This window comes from Urocampus carinirostris, chromosome 13 (genome assembly GCF_059441175.1).
Source record: "Urocampus carinirostris isolate Australia breed hairy pipefish chromosome 13, RoL_Ucar_1.0, whole genome shotgun sequence".
Taxonomy (NCBI): Eukaryota; Metazoa; Chordata; class Actinopteri; order Syngnathiformes; family Syngnathidae; genus Urocampus; species Urocampus carinirostris.
Genome location: NC_142361.1, coordinates 31,364,178 through 31,381,175, shown reverse-complemented (window position 1 = coordinate 31,381,175; position 16,998 = coordinate 31,364,178). Strand labels below are relative to the sequence as shown.

Genomic DNA, 16,998 nt, shown 5'->3' with positions numbered 1-16,998 from the left:
TGTTTTTTTGTAGTATGTTTGGGGTAAATAATGCTGTTGTAGTATTTTGTAATATAGTATTACTGAAGTAGTATTTTTGTAGTAATATTTATCTTGTAGTATTTCATATTATAGTATTAAGTATTGGTATTTTGGGGTATTTCAGTAGAAGTATAATTGATGTATTACCAAAGCAGAATTTTAGTAGAATTTTTTTGAATTTTAGTCGTATTTCCATAGTAGTATTTTAGTCATATTTATTTAGTAGTTTTTTAATATTACTGTAGTTGTGGTTTTGTAGTATGTCTGGAGTAAATAATGCTGTTGTAGTATTTTGTAATATAGTATTACTGAAGTAGTATTTTTATAGTAATATTTATCTTGTAGTATTTTATATTATAGTATTAAGTATTGGTATTTTGGGTATTTCAGTATAAGTATAATTGATGTATTACCAAAGCAGAATTTTAGTAGTATTTTGTAGAATGTTTGTAGTATTTCCATAGTAGTATTTTTGTCACATTTAGTTAGTAGTTTTGTAATATTACTGGAGTTGTCCTTTTGTAGTATTTTGGGGTTCAATAATTCGGTAGTAGTATTTTGTAATATTGTATTACTGAAGTAGTATTTTTATAGTAATATATTTGGTATTTTGCGGTATTTCAGTAGAAATATATTTGATTCATTACCAAAGCAGTATTTTTAGCAGTATTTTGCAGAATTTTTGTAGTACTTTCATAGTAGTATTTTGGTCATATTTATGTAGTAGTTTTGTCATATTACTGTAGTTGTCTCTTTGTAGTATTTTGGGGGTGAATAATTCGGCCTTAGTATTTTGTAATATACTATTACTGAAGTAGTATTTTTATAGCAATATTTCTCTTGTAGTATTTTACATTATAGTATTAAGTATTGGTATTTTGGGTAATTCAGTAGAAGTATAATTGATTGATTACCAAAGTAGTATTTTAGTAGTAGTTGTAGATTTTTTCTAGTATTTCTGTCGTAGTATTTTGATCATATTTATTTAGTAGTTTTGTAACTTTACTGTAGTTGTGTAGTTGTCTTTTTTTAGTATTTTGGGGGTCAATAATTTGGTAGTATTATTTTGTAATATAGTATTAATGAAGTACTATTTTTGTAGTAACATTTATCTTATAGTATTCTATATTATAGTATTAACTGTTGGTATTTTTTGGTATTTCAGTCGAAGTATAATTGATGTGTTACCAAAGCAGTATTAAAGTAGTATTTTGTAGAATTTTTGTAGTATTTCCATGTTAGTATTTTGGTCATATTTATTTGTAGTTTTGTAATATTAGTGTAGTTGTCTTTTGGGGGTAAATACTTCTGTAGTAGTATTTTGGAATAAAGTATTACTGTAGCAGTGTTCTTGTAGTATTATTTTTTGTTTTGAGAATGAAAGCTAAATAATATATGAGGTCTCTGTTTTTAAGGACTATATTTGATTTGAGTTTTGTAATTATTGTGTAGTATTTTTGTTGTATTTCCGTAGAAGTATTTTGGAGTGGACACACAAAGTGAGAATGTTGGCACTCGGGGGCCCTCTGGTGGTGGCGGGGAAAAGAACAGTGTTACGAATCGCATAAAGGCGATTGAAATAATAAATACAGCAATATATCTTTTATTTATTCTGTGTAAATTCCTAAAATGACTAAAATAGCGTTTTAAAATTCCAAATAATAACAATAAATCCGATTGTAGGAAAACGGTGTCACCTCCATTTGGTGCGTCTGTTTTGAAACCAGGTTTTGACTTGCGGGTCGGTCATTTTGAGGTTTTTGGCGAGAGTTGCTCGTTCGGCGGACGCCAAATACTTTTGTCGATGGAAACGTTTTTCCAGCTCGCAGATTTGAAGTCTGGTGAAGGAAGTCCGAGGTTTTTTTTTCTTAGGCGGCGTCCGGTTCTGGTAGGGATGGCCTACCCTACGTGTGACCGCCAGGGGGGAAAGAGACACTGGAAGGGAAAAGACAAGGTCATCAAGATCACTTTTGCACGGAATTAATTTGTGGCGCCCTTAATTACTAGAAGTCTCAAAGGGCTGTAGAGACTGCTATGACACCATCCCCTGATCTAAAACCTACATGAGGGCAAGGGAAAACTCAAAAACCTTCGCATGAGGAAAGTCAAGTCAAGTCATGTTAATTTGTGACACCCTTAATCACAAGGAGTCTCAAAGGGCTGCACAGACCACAGATTATGACGACACCATCCCCTGATCTAAAACCTATATGAGGGCAAGGGAAAACTCAAAAACTTCAACATGCGAACAGTCAAGTCAAGTCATGTTTATTTGTGGCGCCCTTAATTACAAGAAGCCTCAAAGGCATAGACCAACGATTATTGCAAAATATGAACTATTATGAAACCATTCCCTGATCTAAAACCTACATGAGGGCAAGGGAAAACTCAAAAACCTCAACATAAGGACAGTTAAGTCAAGTCAAGTCATGTTTATTTGTATAGCCCTTAATCACAAGAAGTCTCAAAGGGCTGCACAGACTACAATGACACCATCCCCTGATCTAAAACCTACATGAGGGCAAGGGGAAACTCAAAAACTCCAACACGATGGCAGTCAAGTCAAGTCATGTTTATTTGTGATGCCCTTAATTACTAGAAGTCTCAAAGGGCTGTACAGACTATTACATACTATTATTACACAATCCCCTGATCTAAAACCTTCATGAGGGCAAGGAAAAACTCAAAAACCTTAGCATGAGAGAAGTCAAGTCATGTCATGTTTATTTGTTTGGCCCTTAATCACAAGGACTCTCAAAGGGCTGTATAGTATATTACAGACTATTATTATTATACTATCCCCTGATCTAAAACCTACATGAGGGCAAGGAAATGTTATTTGTTTGAGTCATGGATTTTCCTATTCTACCAAATGTTTTGGATAAGTATTATTACTAATATTAAGGGAAATAATACTTAGAATGGGAAACGTGGTATTTTTTTTCTAATTTTAAGGATTTGTTGGAAATATTTCTAATAGTTTTTTGAGAGCGTTTCAAATATAAAAAAAAAATCACTCCACTATTTTTATTTTAGTATTATTACAAAATAATTGCACTTCCTTGTAAAGATTTCTGCTTATATATCCTGAGATTCTTTTATCTATATTTTCTTTCTTTCTTTCTTTCTTTCTTTCTTTCTTTCTTTCTTTCTTTCTTTCTTTCTTTCTCTCTTCCTTTCTTTCATTCTTTCTCTCTTTCTTTCTTTCTTGCTTTTTTTCTTTCTTTCTTTCTTTCTTTCTTTCTTTCTTTCTTTAATTTTTTTTGTTCTTTATTTTCTAATTATTTTTCCATTTTCCTCTTTCTCTCCCTTTCCAGCTCTCCCTTTGTTTCTCTTCTGTGGTTCTTTCTCTCCATCCCTCACTTTACTTCTCTCTTTTCTCTTTCTCTTTCTCTTTATTTCCCTATTTTTAGCTTTCTTTTTCATCTTTCCTTTTCTATTTTTCCCCCTTCTTTTTCTTTCTCTTTTTCTATCGTTTACAGCCCTTTGAGACTTATCGCGATGAAGCACTATAAAAATAAACATGCCGTGACTCGACTTGGGAGGGGGCTGCAATACACAGACATCATCAATATAAAACATAAGTCATCCATACGTTGTAGAAAATAACAACATAGCATTCACGCACTCTCATACCCATGAAAATAAAACCAAAAAGAGAACAAAGGAAGCATGAAAAATGTATCAAAGAGCTCTAGGGAAAAATAAACAACAGAAGAATAAAGAAAAAAAAGGGAAAAAAAGAGAGAAAAAAAGGAAAAAGCAGAAATAAAAATAAAGGGCGGCTATCCTGGACTGCTTTAACAAACAAAAATGATCTTAGGCTCTAATATTTTCAATCAAAAAAATACTTAAAAGGAGAATTTTTTTCATAAATATTTTTCTAAAATGTTTGAATAAAAACACCTCTACATAAATGAACACATTTTAACGTTTTTTTTTAATATGTTTTGTAAAAAATATTGACAAAATAAAATATATACACAGTAAAATATATTAAATAATGATTTTTTTTCCACTTTTACAAAAAAGTTCAAAATATAGTAAAAGAACTAGTCAATGTAAACCAAACAAAGTATTTCCCCCAAAATATACTAAAATAATATGTTGTATATATTTTCCTATCGTGTTATAATATTTTATATAATCTCAAAGAGTTTAAAAATATTTTAAACTGAGAAAAAAAATCTTCAAATGTGCTAAAATAAGCAGGTAGGAGCCTTCCATGGCTGACTCCTTATTGGTGTGTGAGTGTGTGTGTGAATGGGTAAGTGTGAAGCACATTGTAAAGTTACTATTTCATGAATATTTGCATATTAGCAACTCTTCGACTTTAAAGCTTGCCGTGCCTGCAAATATGAGTGTATTTAATGATTTGTATCACTCGAATTTGTAGAAACTCAGCTTTTCAACCATAACGACATACTTTATTGTGGTATTATATTATTATTATTATTATTTATTTTTGTAGTATTTTTGTACTATCTCTGTTGTATTCTATAGTATTTTCTTATAAGAATGTTTGACGTATACATGCAGTATTTCTGTAGTATTTTGGTTGTACAGTGTTACTGTAGTTCTATTTTTGTAGTATTTTTGTGATATATCCACAGGAGAATTTTTGTAGTATCGTTATAAGTGTAATTTGCAGTATTTCTGTTGTAAACCTCTTGTAGTAGTATTTTTGTTGTAATATCTATATAGTAGTATCTTATATTATAGTATTAAGTATTTATATTTTTGGTATTTCAGTAGAAGTATAATTGATGTATTATCAAAGAAATATTTTGGTAGTATTTTGTATAATTTTTGGAGTATTTCTATAGTAGTATTTTGGTCATATTTATTTAGTAGTTTTGTAATAATATAGTTTTTCTGTATATATTGAATTTCCCCTCTCGGGTAAGACGCCATTTTGCCCACGGGCCGAAAAAATAGAAATCTTTAATTATCAGTTAATCCATCTCATATTCGTTACTTATTTTACGCGTATTCTGAATTAACGACGCGTTTTTGAAATATTATATGATGAAGTACTCAATTTCCCTGAGTTTTTCCTTTTTCTTTCAAAATAAAATGCGATACATTGCTTCGCGAATGTGGCAAGATGAATTCATATTTAGCGTTAAAAAATGACGGCAATTTTTATCCGTTTGGTCTAAGGAATTTATAGATATAATCCACATTGAACGATACACAAATTGTACTAAACCATATATAAATATATTTTATATAAATAAACGAAAATGAGCTACTACGGGCTGCGGTAACTGCTTAAATTTAACGAACGAATTCGTAACGTGTCTAATATATTCATTTTTCTTTTATTTATTTGTTATTAAATAACGAAATTTAAATGACTAAATTCCAGCGATTTAATTCGTTTATTAAAATACAAATGCGGTTAGTGGTCTTATCCCCTTTGGCCTACTATTTATAGTATTTCTTTCGTATTTTGTTTTCTTTTCAGAATAAAAGCAAAATAATATATTATTTCACTGTTTTAGTGACTATTTTTATATACAGTTTAGGAGAGTTACTCTCGTTGGATTTTTGTATTATTACTGTAGTTGTATTCTTGTAGTATTTCTGTAGTATACTGTGGTATTTCTCTAATATGTTTCTAGTATGTTTGTAGTATTACTGTATATGTAATTTTGTTAGATTTCTGTTGTATTTTTGTTGAATTACTATAGTATTTTTCAGTATTACTTTAATAGTATATTTGTAGTGTTTTTGTAGTATATTTCAGTACTTTTGTAGTAGTATTTTTGTAGTTGTATTTCGGTCGTGATATTTCTGTATTATAGCATAATGTAGTGTAGTATTTTTGTAGTATTTCCGTAGTATTTTTTCTTTTCAGAATAAAAGCAAAACAATGTATAATGTCCCTGTTTTAAGTAGTATATTGGATATTCAGGTATGTAGTATTACTGTAGTTGTATTTCTGTAATATTACTGTAGTTTTATATATGTAGTATTTTTGTATGGCCATTGTAGTTTTTTTGGTAATATTTTAATATATAATATAGAAATTTGTTTCCGAATGATGTAAGAAAAACAAAAACAATACATTAGAGACCTGACAGTCATTGATTTTATACTCTTTATCATTAAAATTAGTTTTCCTATCTAACTATAATTCATTATATATAATAACGATAAATTAAAATAATTCAAACGAATGATTTAAAATTGCTAAATAAATGCGGCTAAAACAAAATATAGCAATTAAAGGTGTAATCATATTAGCATGTATTTATTTATCGATTTAAATAATAATAATAATACCCATTTTATCATTGTGACCATAGCATGTTGTTACTTTGTAATTATCATGTTATTACTATGTTATTACTATGATGGGTTAAAGTAGGTTCTGTCAACTATTAAAACGTCTGCCTTGTATAATAATAATAATAATGGTTATTATTTTCATTTATATGTTGTTATTTGTATACATTACAAACGGGTCTCCGATTTATTGTTTTTGTATTTATAACTTTTACAGAATATAAAAGATTCAGTTAACAAATTACAGCAATTGAATTTGTTGATTTCAAAATAAATGCAGCTATAATTAATAATAGCAATTTATGTATTGACTCCAAAGTGAGCAACTTGGAGGTAACTGATTATCCAATATTTTGCATTATATTAAGAGATATAATTTTATATGCAATAAAGATGATTCGAGTGGTTTGGTTTGGATTTACTCATATTATTATTATTATTATATTTTAACCAGTGATTCGATTTATTTTTATTTAATAGTTTTGTTTAATATTAATTTATTATATCCTTAGTTTTTAATCGAAGTCGAACAATAAAATATATTCAATACTATTAAGGGCCAAACGTTTTACAGGGGACTTGTGATGCGTCATTGAGATTTTCTAGGGACAATTGAAAGAAGGTGTGCAGTGGCAAATTGGAGCAATTTAATTTCCTTACTTAAAAATATAAACGAAATACTTGATGGTGACGGTTTTCAACCTGTACCAATTCGTAGATATATCCTAATTTATATATGAAATTAATAAATATACCTTCATGTCTTTCATAAATTGTCTGGGAGGGGGGGGGGGGTGAATGAACTGAACTTTGTCTCCCTTCCCCCTTGGTATTTGTCTTATTCTATTTCTGTATATTTTCCCTTTCAGAATGAAAGCACAATAATAGGGTTGACATTTAGTTTTTGTAGTATTACGTTAGTGGTATATTTTTGGTGTTTTGTTGTATTTCTGCAATATTTTTGCAATATTCTGTGCAGCCCTTTGAGACTTTTTGTGCAAGAGCTATATAAATAAGCATGACTTGACTTGACTTCTTTTTCGATAGTGTGGTTTAAAGTATTGTTCAATTGATGGTAGGCTACTCATAAATAGGAAATGCATTTTTCTGCACAACGCAAATTATGTATATTGTTCATATATTGGGAATATTGCACGTTTTTTTATTTATTTTGCATCACAAGTTGACGTTGAAATTTCATTTAATTCAATTTATATTCATTACCACCCTAAATACTGATTTAAAGCATCCATAATGTCCTGTATAATTCCCACTTTATTATATATTATAAACATATTGTATTTTATTTTATCTGTCTCGCTCATTTTTATTTATATTTTATTTGTTTTACTTGCTAAAAGGAGAAGCCTTTATATTTCGTTGAAATAACATAAAGGCCATCTATTCTATTCTATTCTATTCTATTCTATTCTATTCTATTCTATTGGGGCCTACCTGTGAATCTGTCTTTTGTATATCGTCTGTTGCTCTCCATCCAGGGAAAAGTGAGCGCTCCCATGTGGTTGACGTTCCCGGTGACCGGCGGCGGCGCGCAAGCGTTCATGCCGCCGGTCACCGGTCGATGCGCGGGCACGCGGATGACCCCGGCGGGACTGGGCGCGTTCACGTGGTAAGAGTTGCAGTTATATCCGCCGTTGGCGCAGGCGAAGCCGTTGGCGGCGTTGCAATTGTAAAACGGGGGCCCGTAATCCGGCTCGTGCATCCTGGAGCTCAGCATGCAACTCTGCTCCTGCACGCTGCTCAGAATCTGCTCGATGCCGAAATTGATGGAGTCGTGCGCGTGCGTGTGTGGCTGCAGGTGCGCGCCCATGAGTCCTGCAGCGTGATCCATGGTGGCCTCCACCGCGTTGGCGATGCGCGGCCGGAGCGCGCTTCATCCAAGCCCGCTTGGAAAAGGAGTGAGCCCCGGGGTTCTTTTCGCGGGGTGTTATCAAGTGCGACATCCGAACGGGTTTTTGCAACAACCCCCCCTGCCTTCTCACCTGCCTCCTCCCCCCCTCATTCTTTAGGCTCCCTATTGGTTTGCGCAGATTTGAGACATCAATCAAGTCGGCATAAGCGTGCGTAATAACGCGTGTGTGCGTAAATACCTCTTTTCTATTTGCATGTGTGGGAACGGTGGCCAACCGATATAATAAGCAATTTTTCGTACCTACAGACGATTGAGAACAGGGGTCTCCAACTCAATTGACTTGGGGGTGGCTGGAACCAAAGGGTGGGTTTGAGGTTAGGCCGAATTGGGGTTTTCTGCAGAAAAGCTGCGATAAAAAAACTGTCAACTTTTCTCAAATATCGTCTATAAAATTTACTACACAAAATAAGATTTAAGAAAAGTAGTGAAAAATGAAAATGAAACTCAGTCAATCAGTCAGTCGGTCAGTCGTTCAGTCAGTCAGTCAGTCAGTTGGTCAGTCGCCCGTCCGTCTGTCCTTTGGTAAGTCAGTCAGTCAGTCAGTCAGTCAGTCAGTCAGTCAGTCAGTCAGTCAGTCAATCAGTCAGTCCGTCCATCCGTCCGTCCATCTGTCTGTCAGTTATCCATCCGTTCATCTGTCAGTCGGTCGGTCGGTCAGTCGGTCGGTCGGTCGGTCGGTCAGTCGGTCAGTCGGTCAGTCGGTCAGTCGGTCAGTCGGTCAATATTCCGTCCGTTCGTCCTTTGGTAAGTCAGTCAGTCAGTCAGTCCGTCCACCAGTCCGCCAGTCTGCCAGTCCACCAGTCCGCCAGTCCGTCATTTCGCCAGGCGGTCGGTCGGTCGGTCAGTCGGTCAGTCGGTCCGTCCGTCTGTCCCTCAGTCAGTCAGTCAGTCAGTCAGTCAGTCAGTCAGTCAGTCAGTCAATAAACCAATAAATATATAATAACACTATAGTAATAATTGAATACATAAAATCGCATTTGCTGCATTTAACACTAAGGGGCAGAGTGTATTATTCAGAAAATGGATGGATAGATGTCACTTCATTGTGTAGCACAATCCAAAAATGAGTGCCACTAAGTAAAAGAAAAACTACGGAGACTCAAAGTGACCACACCTCACAATTGTCTTCGAATTTCGTGCGGCCTTCTGTGTATGGCTAAAAAAGAATGAAAACTAGACCCAAATCCAACAAATCCATATATTCATATAATGTGCACTATACCCTGAAATAATCCACTTGCAAATAATTCTACAATATGATTCTTTGTAAAATGACTGACGTTCATGAGATCATTTTCTATGAATGATTCATTTTCAAAGGGACGGCATTGAAATGAAGTGTCATGATTTTTTGGGGGGTTTGTGTGTGAAGCATTGTGTTGCGTGGCTCTTTTAAAACAAACCAATAATGTAAAACCACTCATACATGAAGTATAAATATTGATGAGCATAGCATATGAAATGATGAATTGTGTGTTTGAATTTGCAAAAATAATAGTTGTTTAACGGGAGCTCATAAAACACCAGTATTGCCATTTTGGAAAGGTGCCAATAACTTAAACCCCCCCCAACAAATGCAGTGCATAAAAACTAAAACCGACCCATTGATCTTCTCTCCCGCGAACAGCCACTGGGAATTAATTACTACTTTAAAAAACAGGACATTAGATGATTAATATTTCATTTTTTTAATGGTACGCATTGGTCAAATGTTCACCATCAAATTTTAATGCTAGCATTGCTACCGTACTGAGCGTAATGATGATTAGCGAGGCTAGCGTCGGACCGGGTTGCTTTTTAGAGGCCCATTAGACGCCAAACCGATGCGCAAATTGTAAAATAATATCTATCCGGTCTCATGTGTTCCGTGTGGATCGCTCAATGTCGAATATTGTAATGGTGCAGGTAGTTTCGTGAAATATTATGAATAATACGTGGTTAAAACGCAATTGCTGCAGCAGACTCCATTGTTTTTGTGTGTGCGTGTTGAAGTACCGAGAGCCGGTGTTGTCTTTTTCTTCTCTCTCTTTCCGAAGAAGTGTGTTGGCTTCTACCTGCAGAGTCCTTGACTCTTGACCTCGAAATCTCTGGCGCCAGCTCTGTCAGCAACTCATTGCACTTTCCATTACCACCATACCAGAGTCGCTCGGAGCGCTCAAACGCACCACTTCTGAGAAGACTACGAGTTTTTTCAAGCATTATAATTTTCAATGAGATCGGAAATGTGGTTGATTGAACTATGTGTTTACTGTTTTTTTTTTTAAATCCCACCTAAACCTTGTTTTATAACCTTATCTTCTCTGTTCCTTATCTTCTTGGCTTTTTTTTACCTCACTGTGAATGTGTGAAACTGGAGTGTCATGCCCAATTTCGTTGTCACAATATGTTAACCCATTTTGTAACAATGGCAGTAAAGGTATATTCTATTCTATTCTATTCTATTCTATTCTATTCTATTCTATTCTATTCTATTCTATTCTATTCTATTCTATTCTATTCTATTCTATTCTAATCTGGGATTAAAAGGCGGGGTATACCTTTGATTGTTATAAAGTCAATCAATCTTGGAGAGAAATATAATTCCTTTAGTCGAATAATTGAAATAAAGTTTAAAACAAGAGGTCTGTCAATTCATATTCTATGGGTGCTCATTACGATGATCGCGATCTACCAGTTGATAGATAAATAGATAGATAGATCTTCTCTCTTTCTTTCTTTCTTTCTATCTTTCTTTCTTTCTTTCTTTCTCTCTCTCTCTCTTTCTTTCTTTCTATTTCTCCAGCTCTTTCTCTCTTTCTTTCTTTCTTTCTTTCTTTCTCTCTATTTATCCAGCTCTTTCCTTCTTTCTTTCTCTTTTTCTCTCTTTCTTTCTTTCTTTCTTTCTTTCTTTCTTTCTTTCTTTCTTTCTTTCTTTCTTTCTTTCTTTCTTTCTTTCTTTCTTTCTTTCTTTCTTTCTTTCTTTCTTTCTCTCTCTCTCTTTCTTTCTTTCTTTCTCTCTCTCTTTCTTTCTTTCTCTCTCTCTTTCTTTCTTTCTTTCTCTCTATTTCTCCAGCTCTTTCCCTCTTTCTTTCTTTTTCTCTTTCTTTATTCATTCTCTTAATTTCTCCAGCTCTTTCTCTTTCATTTTTTTCCATGTGTCTTTCTCTCTGTCTATTTTTATTTCTCCCTCTCTGTGACTCACTCTCTCTCAATCTCTCTCAATTTTCCCTCTTTTCTTTTATAACTCTCTTTTTCTCTCTTATCCTCTCTTTTTTCCTCTCTCTTCCACCTTCTATATGTCTCTCTCTTCTCTTTTCCTCACTCTGCGATAATCTGTGGTCTGTGCAGGCCTTTGAGACACCTAGTGATTAAGGGCTATATACCAGTAGATAAACATGACTTGATAACTTATTGATGAGATACTATAGAAAACAAAAACAAAGGAACTTAAATTCCTCGCTACTTTGCACTTTCACACTTTTCACACTTCCAGCAGTATCCTTTTGTTGTTTATTAACAGATTAACAGGATGGCCTTGGGGTGCTGTGTTGTAGTTTAGCAACGGCGGAGTGGATGACGTCACACGCTAGTCCAAAAGTTCGACGTCCCTGCGGCAGATGGAAATCTTTGTGCCCAGGGTTACACCACCTCGTGTTCACATGGATAGCGAGTCCACCTCCTCTCCGCTTCCCGCAGGCTTTTTTGTCTCTGTCTAACAGCGCTAAAGCTGGGTAGCTCCGGGTAGCTAAACGTGAGCCACGTTTCCGTAAAACAGAAAACTGCACTCACTGCACCCTTTGATGTTTTTCCCCAGCACAGCCAGTTCGTCGGTCTACTTTGGTAGAGAGTTCACATTTATCATGATTACGGACGGTACCAAAGACTTATAATGCCGCTAGCCGCTTAGCCTTATCTCCGGCTCTGCATCCACGATAGGGTCCCCTCATCACGCCGGCACGAGAATTCTTCAGGGCAAGGAGTTGATTCCTCGAATGAACGCATTTTTGTGCGTTGAAACCCATAACCATAGGATAGAAAGTAATCCAAAGTGTAGTTGTCAAATGGGCCGAAAAACACCGAAGATAGAAGCAGACACTTAAAACAATAAATCACAAAAAGTGCGAAATAACACTGAGCTGCTGGAAAGGCTGCCGCTCGCGGCGGCGCCTATGATCTTAGTGATCTAAGAGTTGGTACTGGTTGAAATTGTTTTAGGTGCTTTGTTTTTTTTCCAGTAAATATTTGATCATGTAACTAAATTATCGATTTGAATCAATTATTTAATTAACTAACAATGATTTCCCTGTTTCGATTATGTTTGTTGGAAAAAAAATACATTATAAACATCATAGCGAGTGCCATTAGCATGTCTTGCGTCATTGCTCGCTGTGGGTAGAACACACTCGCTAGCGTCGATAACAGCCAGGATAAATAGCAATTGTTAGCAAGAAATCTTGGAAAACCAAACTTCTTTCTTCGAACAAAACCTTCGATTTGACTCCAGTGTGACTCGCTGAGGACGAACAACCCGAACTAGATGAGTTTTGGGTGAGTTTGTTTCAGGTTCTCTACGTAATTTTAAATGGTTGCTTTGATGCACTGAGAAATATTGCTCATGGTAACGGATTGTAAAATTAAAATCAAAATTTGGGGTCTCCATAAATGTCAACCTGTACGTTTTTGCCGTACAAAGTACGTTTATTATGCATTTTAAGACGTGTACGACGTACAAGAAAATCTTTACGGAAGAACGCAAATTTGTCAATGATGGCTACCATGCGGTATACGCCGACTATCGCGAAACGGCAAATCAATCAAGTCAAACGAGTTCGCCGCGGTAGCCTCTATCTCGGTATCGGGTTTTTTTTTGTTGCAAAGGAAGCGAGCGGTTTGATGCCTCTGTGCGCATGCATCTGCCGCCTCGGATTTCATGTGGTAGTTATGTAGTGAAAGGAAGTCCGTCTCTTTTTAGAGAACCGTCGTCTTTCGGCTCAACTCATTAAAGAGAGCCGGCTCTCAAACGGCTCACTTGCTTTGATTCATTATATTATGAAGTATTATGTTGTATAAAGAAGTTAAGAAAAAAGAGAAAATGAAAAAAGACAGGTTTGTGGTTATCCTTTTAATGAGTATGTTACCAACAATAATTTAATGCAGAAAATGAATTAATAATTTGAATAAGAAAATGTATGATTCTACTTACCTGCTAACGTCCAAGCGACTTCATTTTTGAACTTTTTCATGATAAACTTCATTCATGTCGAGCAACTCAGGATCTCGCAACAAAATGTTAATTTTTCAAAGACCATGTTTTTTCCTTTCCAGTAAAACTCCTCGATTACTCAATTCCTTGAATGATTGGAAATCTCGGCGATCCAAGTGGCGAGCTACCCAGACCAGGAATCCAACAAGGATCTGATTTATCATAGAGCTCTACCTCAAGGTTGCGGTAGGAATTAGATTACTCCTTTCATCTTGACTGTGGATTGCTGAACTTTGGGGAACCAATGTGTGCTTATAGCACATACCCATAGAAACACCACTGATAGATCATCTGATGTCTAACTGGCATGAACATTATTGAAATGATCAGTGTATTCAAATTCATAATTATTTTTTTCCAAAATTTGCGCATGATTTATATCCAACTCACTCAGTGCTTATATACAGGGCAGTTGTTTAAGTGGTTGACTGAGAATTTCTAACCATACCTCTGATAATTACAGCTTGGTCAAACTATTGTAATTACATAGTAACAACAAAGTCATAGCACGATCGATTTTTATTTCAGAACTGCACCTCAAACCGGTAGCCCTTTTTGCCAATTGGTAACAAAAAAGTGGAGCTTTCAGCTTCATCGGGTGGGTGACCCCTGCCATAAATTTGTCCTCACTTACCTGTATTCTATATCCTTTATCTGTCATGATTACCGATTCAAGGCACCTGTGACTGCCCAATTGGCGCCAACAGCCCTGAGAGCTGATTGGCTAATAGATTCTATTCAAACCCCCGGCTTTCAAGAGATCCCTGTCAGATCGTTGCGAACCAATGCTCCCAGCTCGGCAAGCTCACACTTTCAGACACTTTTCCTGCCCTGTTTTTCTCTGCCTGATACCCGTTGCCAACCTGTTTCCGGACCTGTCTCTGCCCTGTTCTGCCTTTCCGACATCCGACCTGTTTTGCCCCACTACCTGCCTGACACCTTGTTTCCGAACTTGATACCGCCCTTGCTCTCCCGTCCCGGCTAACGACTAGTATTCCTGCAAACCTACGACCATCTTCGCCACTTCCGAGTCTCCAGCCACCTACTAACCTTGTCCGTCAACCATCGGATCGTGGAAGCAAGCCCTACTATCCCTCTTTATTCATAAAACTGAGTAAACGAGCGTTATTGGGTCCTGTGTCTGTTTCTGGTCTGTGACATTATCATTGCTAGACTCTTAGGGGAGCTGGACAATTTCCAGTTGGAATCAGATAATAGCTGGCATATGTGTTTTAGAAGTTTCGGAGCTCCATCCTCAAAGGTCTTATAGAAAAAGAATTAGGTATAAGGTGATATCCTTCTTAATCTAAGATTTTAATTACTTTTTATAAATAGTCCATAGTCAGTTCATGTCATTTCAATCTGTACCTCATCCTGTTTGGATAAATTACACGTGTCATTATCACTACTTGGTCCATCAACAGAGCTCACAGTTGGTCTGGCGTCAACATATGAAACCAACTTGTGGTATTAGTGTTAAAGACTGAGACACAACATCCCAGCTTTGATACTTTAGTCGATCTCTGGATTCTCCGTGAAGCCTTTTTTAGACCAAATTCATTTAAGGGCTTAAATAAGCCTCATCAAAGCTAAACGGAGCTTTGAAAAGGACATTGTGGAAGTTCTGGTGTAAGGTTTGACTCTGTCTCTTTATGTGCAAGGGATTTGGTTTATATCACAACTGCTACACACACATGCACATAAGCAGATGGACTGTGTCCAATCCAATGTTGGAGCCTCTGTCAGCGGACCACAAGTGCTGTCATTCCAGTCTTGCTTGACTCATGGCCGGCTATGTCGTGTCCTGAGGCTTTACGGCCTGAGTGAACGCTCCCGGATGTTTTTAGTGTCCGACTTGAGGAGACGCCTGCCGATTATTTGGGTTTGTAGGTCTCATCTTTCCACCTGGGTGAGAGAAAAAAAACTGACTTATCCACTGTTTAGAATAGAACAGATTAGAGTAGTCGTTACTGTCATTGATTACAACTTAGAGTAGATTACTTAAAGTGAAAAAGGACATAGAATTTCAGGATAAACGTGGACTATAATATGTTGTAAATCGACCTTTTTAGCCTTCAGTTTGTTATTTTGATTCCAGGTAACGAGTGTCAGGTTATCAGACTAAAGGCTTGTTGTAGTGGGAAGCACAACCGCCTAACATGCAAAAGGTACCCGGTTTGAGAACGGCGGAAACAACTCTCGGCCTGGAGAGGGTTGGGCACCACCAGGCTGTACTTGTCCATGACAAACCAGAGGAAATGGTGCCCTTACAACCCTAGAGGTTATAGGATCCAACCAAGCAACCAAGCAACCAAGCATCCAAGCAACCAGCCAGCCAACCAAGCAACCAAGCATCCAAGCATCCAAGCAACCAGCCAGCCAACCAAGCAACCAAGCAACCAACCAACCAACCAACCAACCAACCAACCGACCGACCAACCAACCAACCAACCAACCAACCAACCAACCAACCAACCAACCAACCAACCAAGCAAGCAAGCAAGCAAGCAAGCAACCAACCAACCAACCAACCAAGCAAGCAACCAACCAAGCAACCAACCAACCAACCAACCAACCAACCCACCAACCCACCAACCCACCAAGCAAGCAACCAACCAACCAACCAACCAACCAACCAACCAACCAACCAACCAACCAACCAACCAACAAACCAACCAACCAACCAGCTATGAACATGTCCTTCGAAGGTTTTTCTCTCAATATTCAGGGAACAAATGAGTTACAGACAAAGGCTGTAGCAAATCCAAGGTTTAAAGACAAAATATATTATAATCATTCTTTAAATAAGAGGGTAGACCATAAGCTGAAACAAAAATGTACATGAAAACGAAACTTAGGGTCCAGCAGTGGAAATTTCAACAACGGGCCTTTCTTTTTTACTGATTCTGGTTAGCTGCTACTCTTGCACTCTTTGCACTATTGTATAATACTATACATAGCCATAATTATTTAGTATATTATTAGTACTCAATACTCCAACTCAATACAACATTTTGTTTATATCTGTACAATAAAGTATATCTGAATCTGAATCTGAATCTGAAGTACTGATATGATAAAGCTCAAGGCTACTTCTAGCTACCAAACAAAGAACAACTGAAATAATGGGGAGGATAATCACGGCTAAATATTTGAAGAAGTTATAAATAAAAAAAGGATACAATGATGACTGTACCGTACAGGATAGGGGCAGTAATACACCTTAATACTACAATAAAGGCTAAAAGAATAATGTAAATATAATGATATTAGGATAGCGATAGGTTTATGGTTTCGTAGACACTCAAATAAGGAAATAAGACATCAAGGAACTCTGAACTTGCAACGTGAACAGAAGAGGACTATAAAAAACTTTTACGATGCAAAATTTAAATTCTGTTCTAAAAGCCATCCCTTGAGCCCTTTTTTAAAATAAAATCTCCTAGGATACTAATGCAAATCTGCCCTAAAGCGTGCATAGGTCAAGGAAGAGCGACACGATTGGCCG

The 16,998-nt window shown here is 36.1% G+C and overlaps 1 protein-coding gene across 1 annotated transcript in view; it reads right to left on the bottom strand.

The window, feature by feature from the left end:
- Positions 1-8,167, bottom strand: part of tlx1 (T cell leukemia homeobox 1) — an 11,659-nt gene extending 3,492 nt beyond the window's left edge. Inside the window, exons 1-2 of the mRNA XM_088351432.1 lie at positions 7,771-8,167; positions 1,719-1,956 (exon numbers count right to left, since the gene is read on the bottom strand). Of these exons, the coding sequence (XP_088207558.1) occupies positions 1,719-1,956; positions 7,771-8,167 (635 nt within the window). The remainder of the gene's footprint in view (positions 1-1,718; positions 1,957-7,770) is intronic.
- Between the last annotated feature and the right edge of the window lie 8,831 nt (positions 8,168-16,998).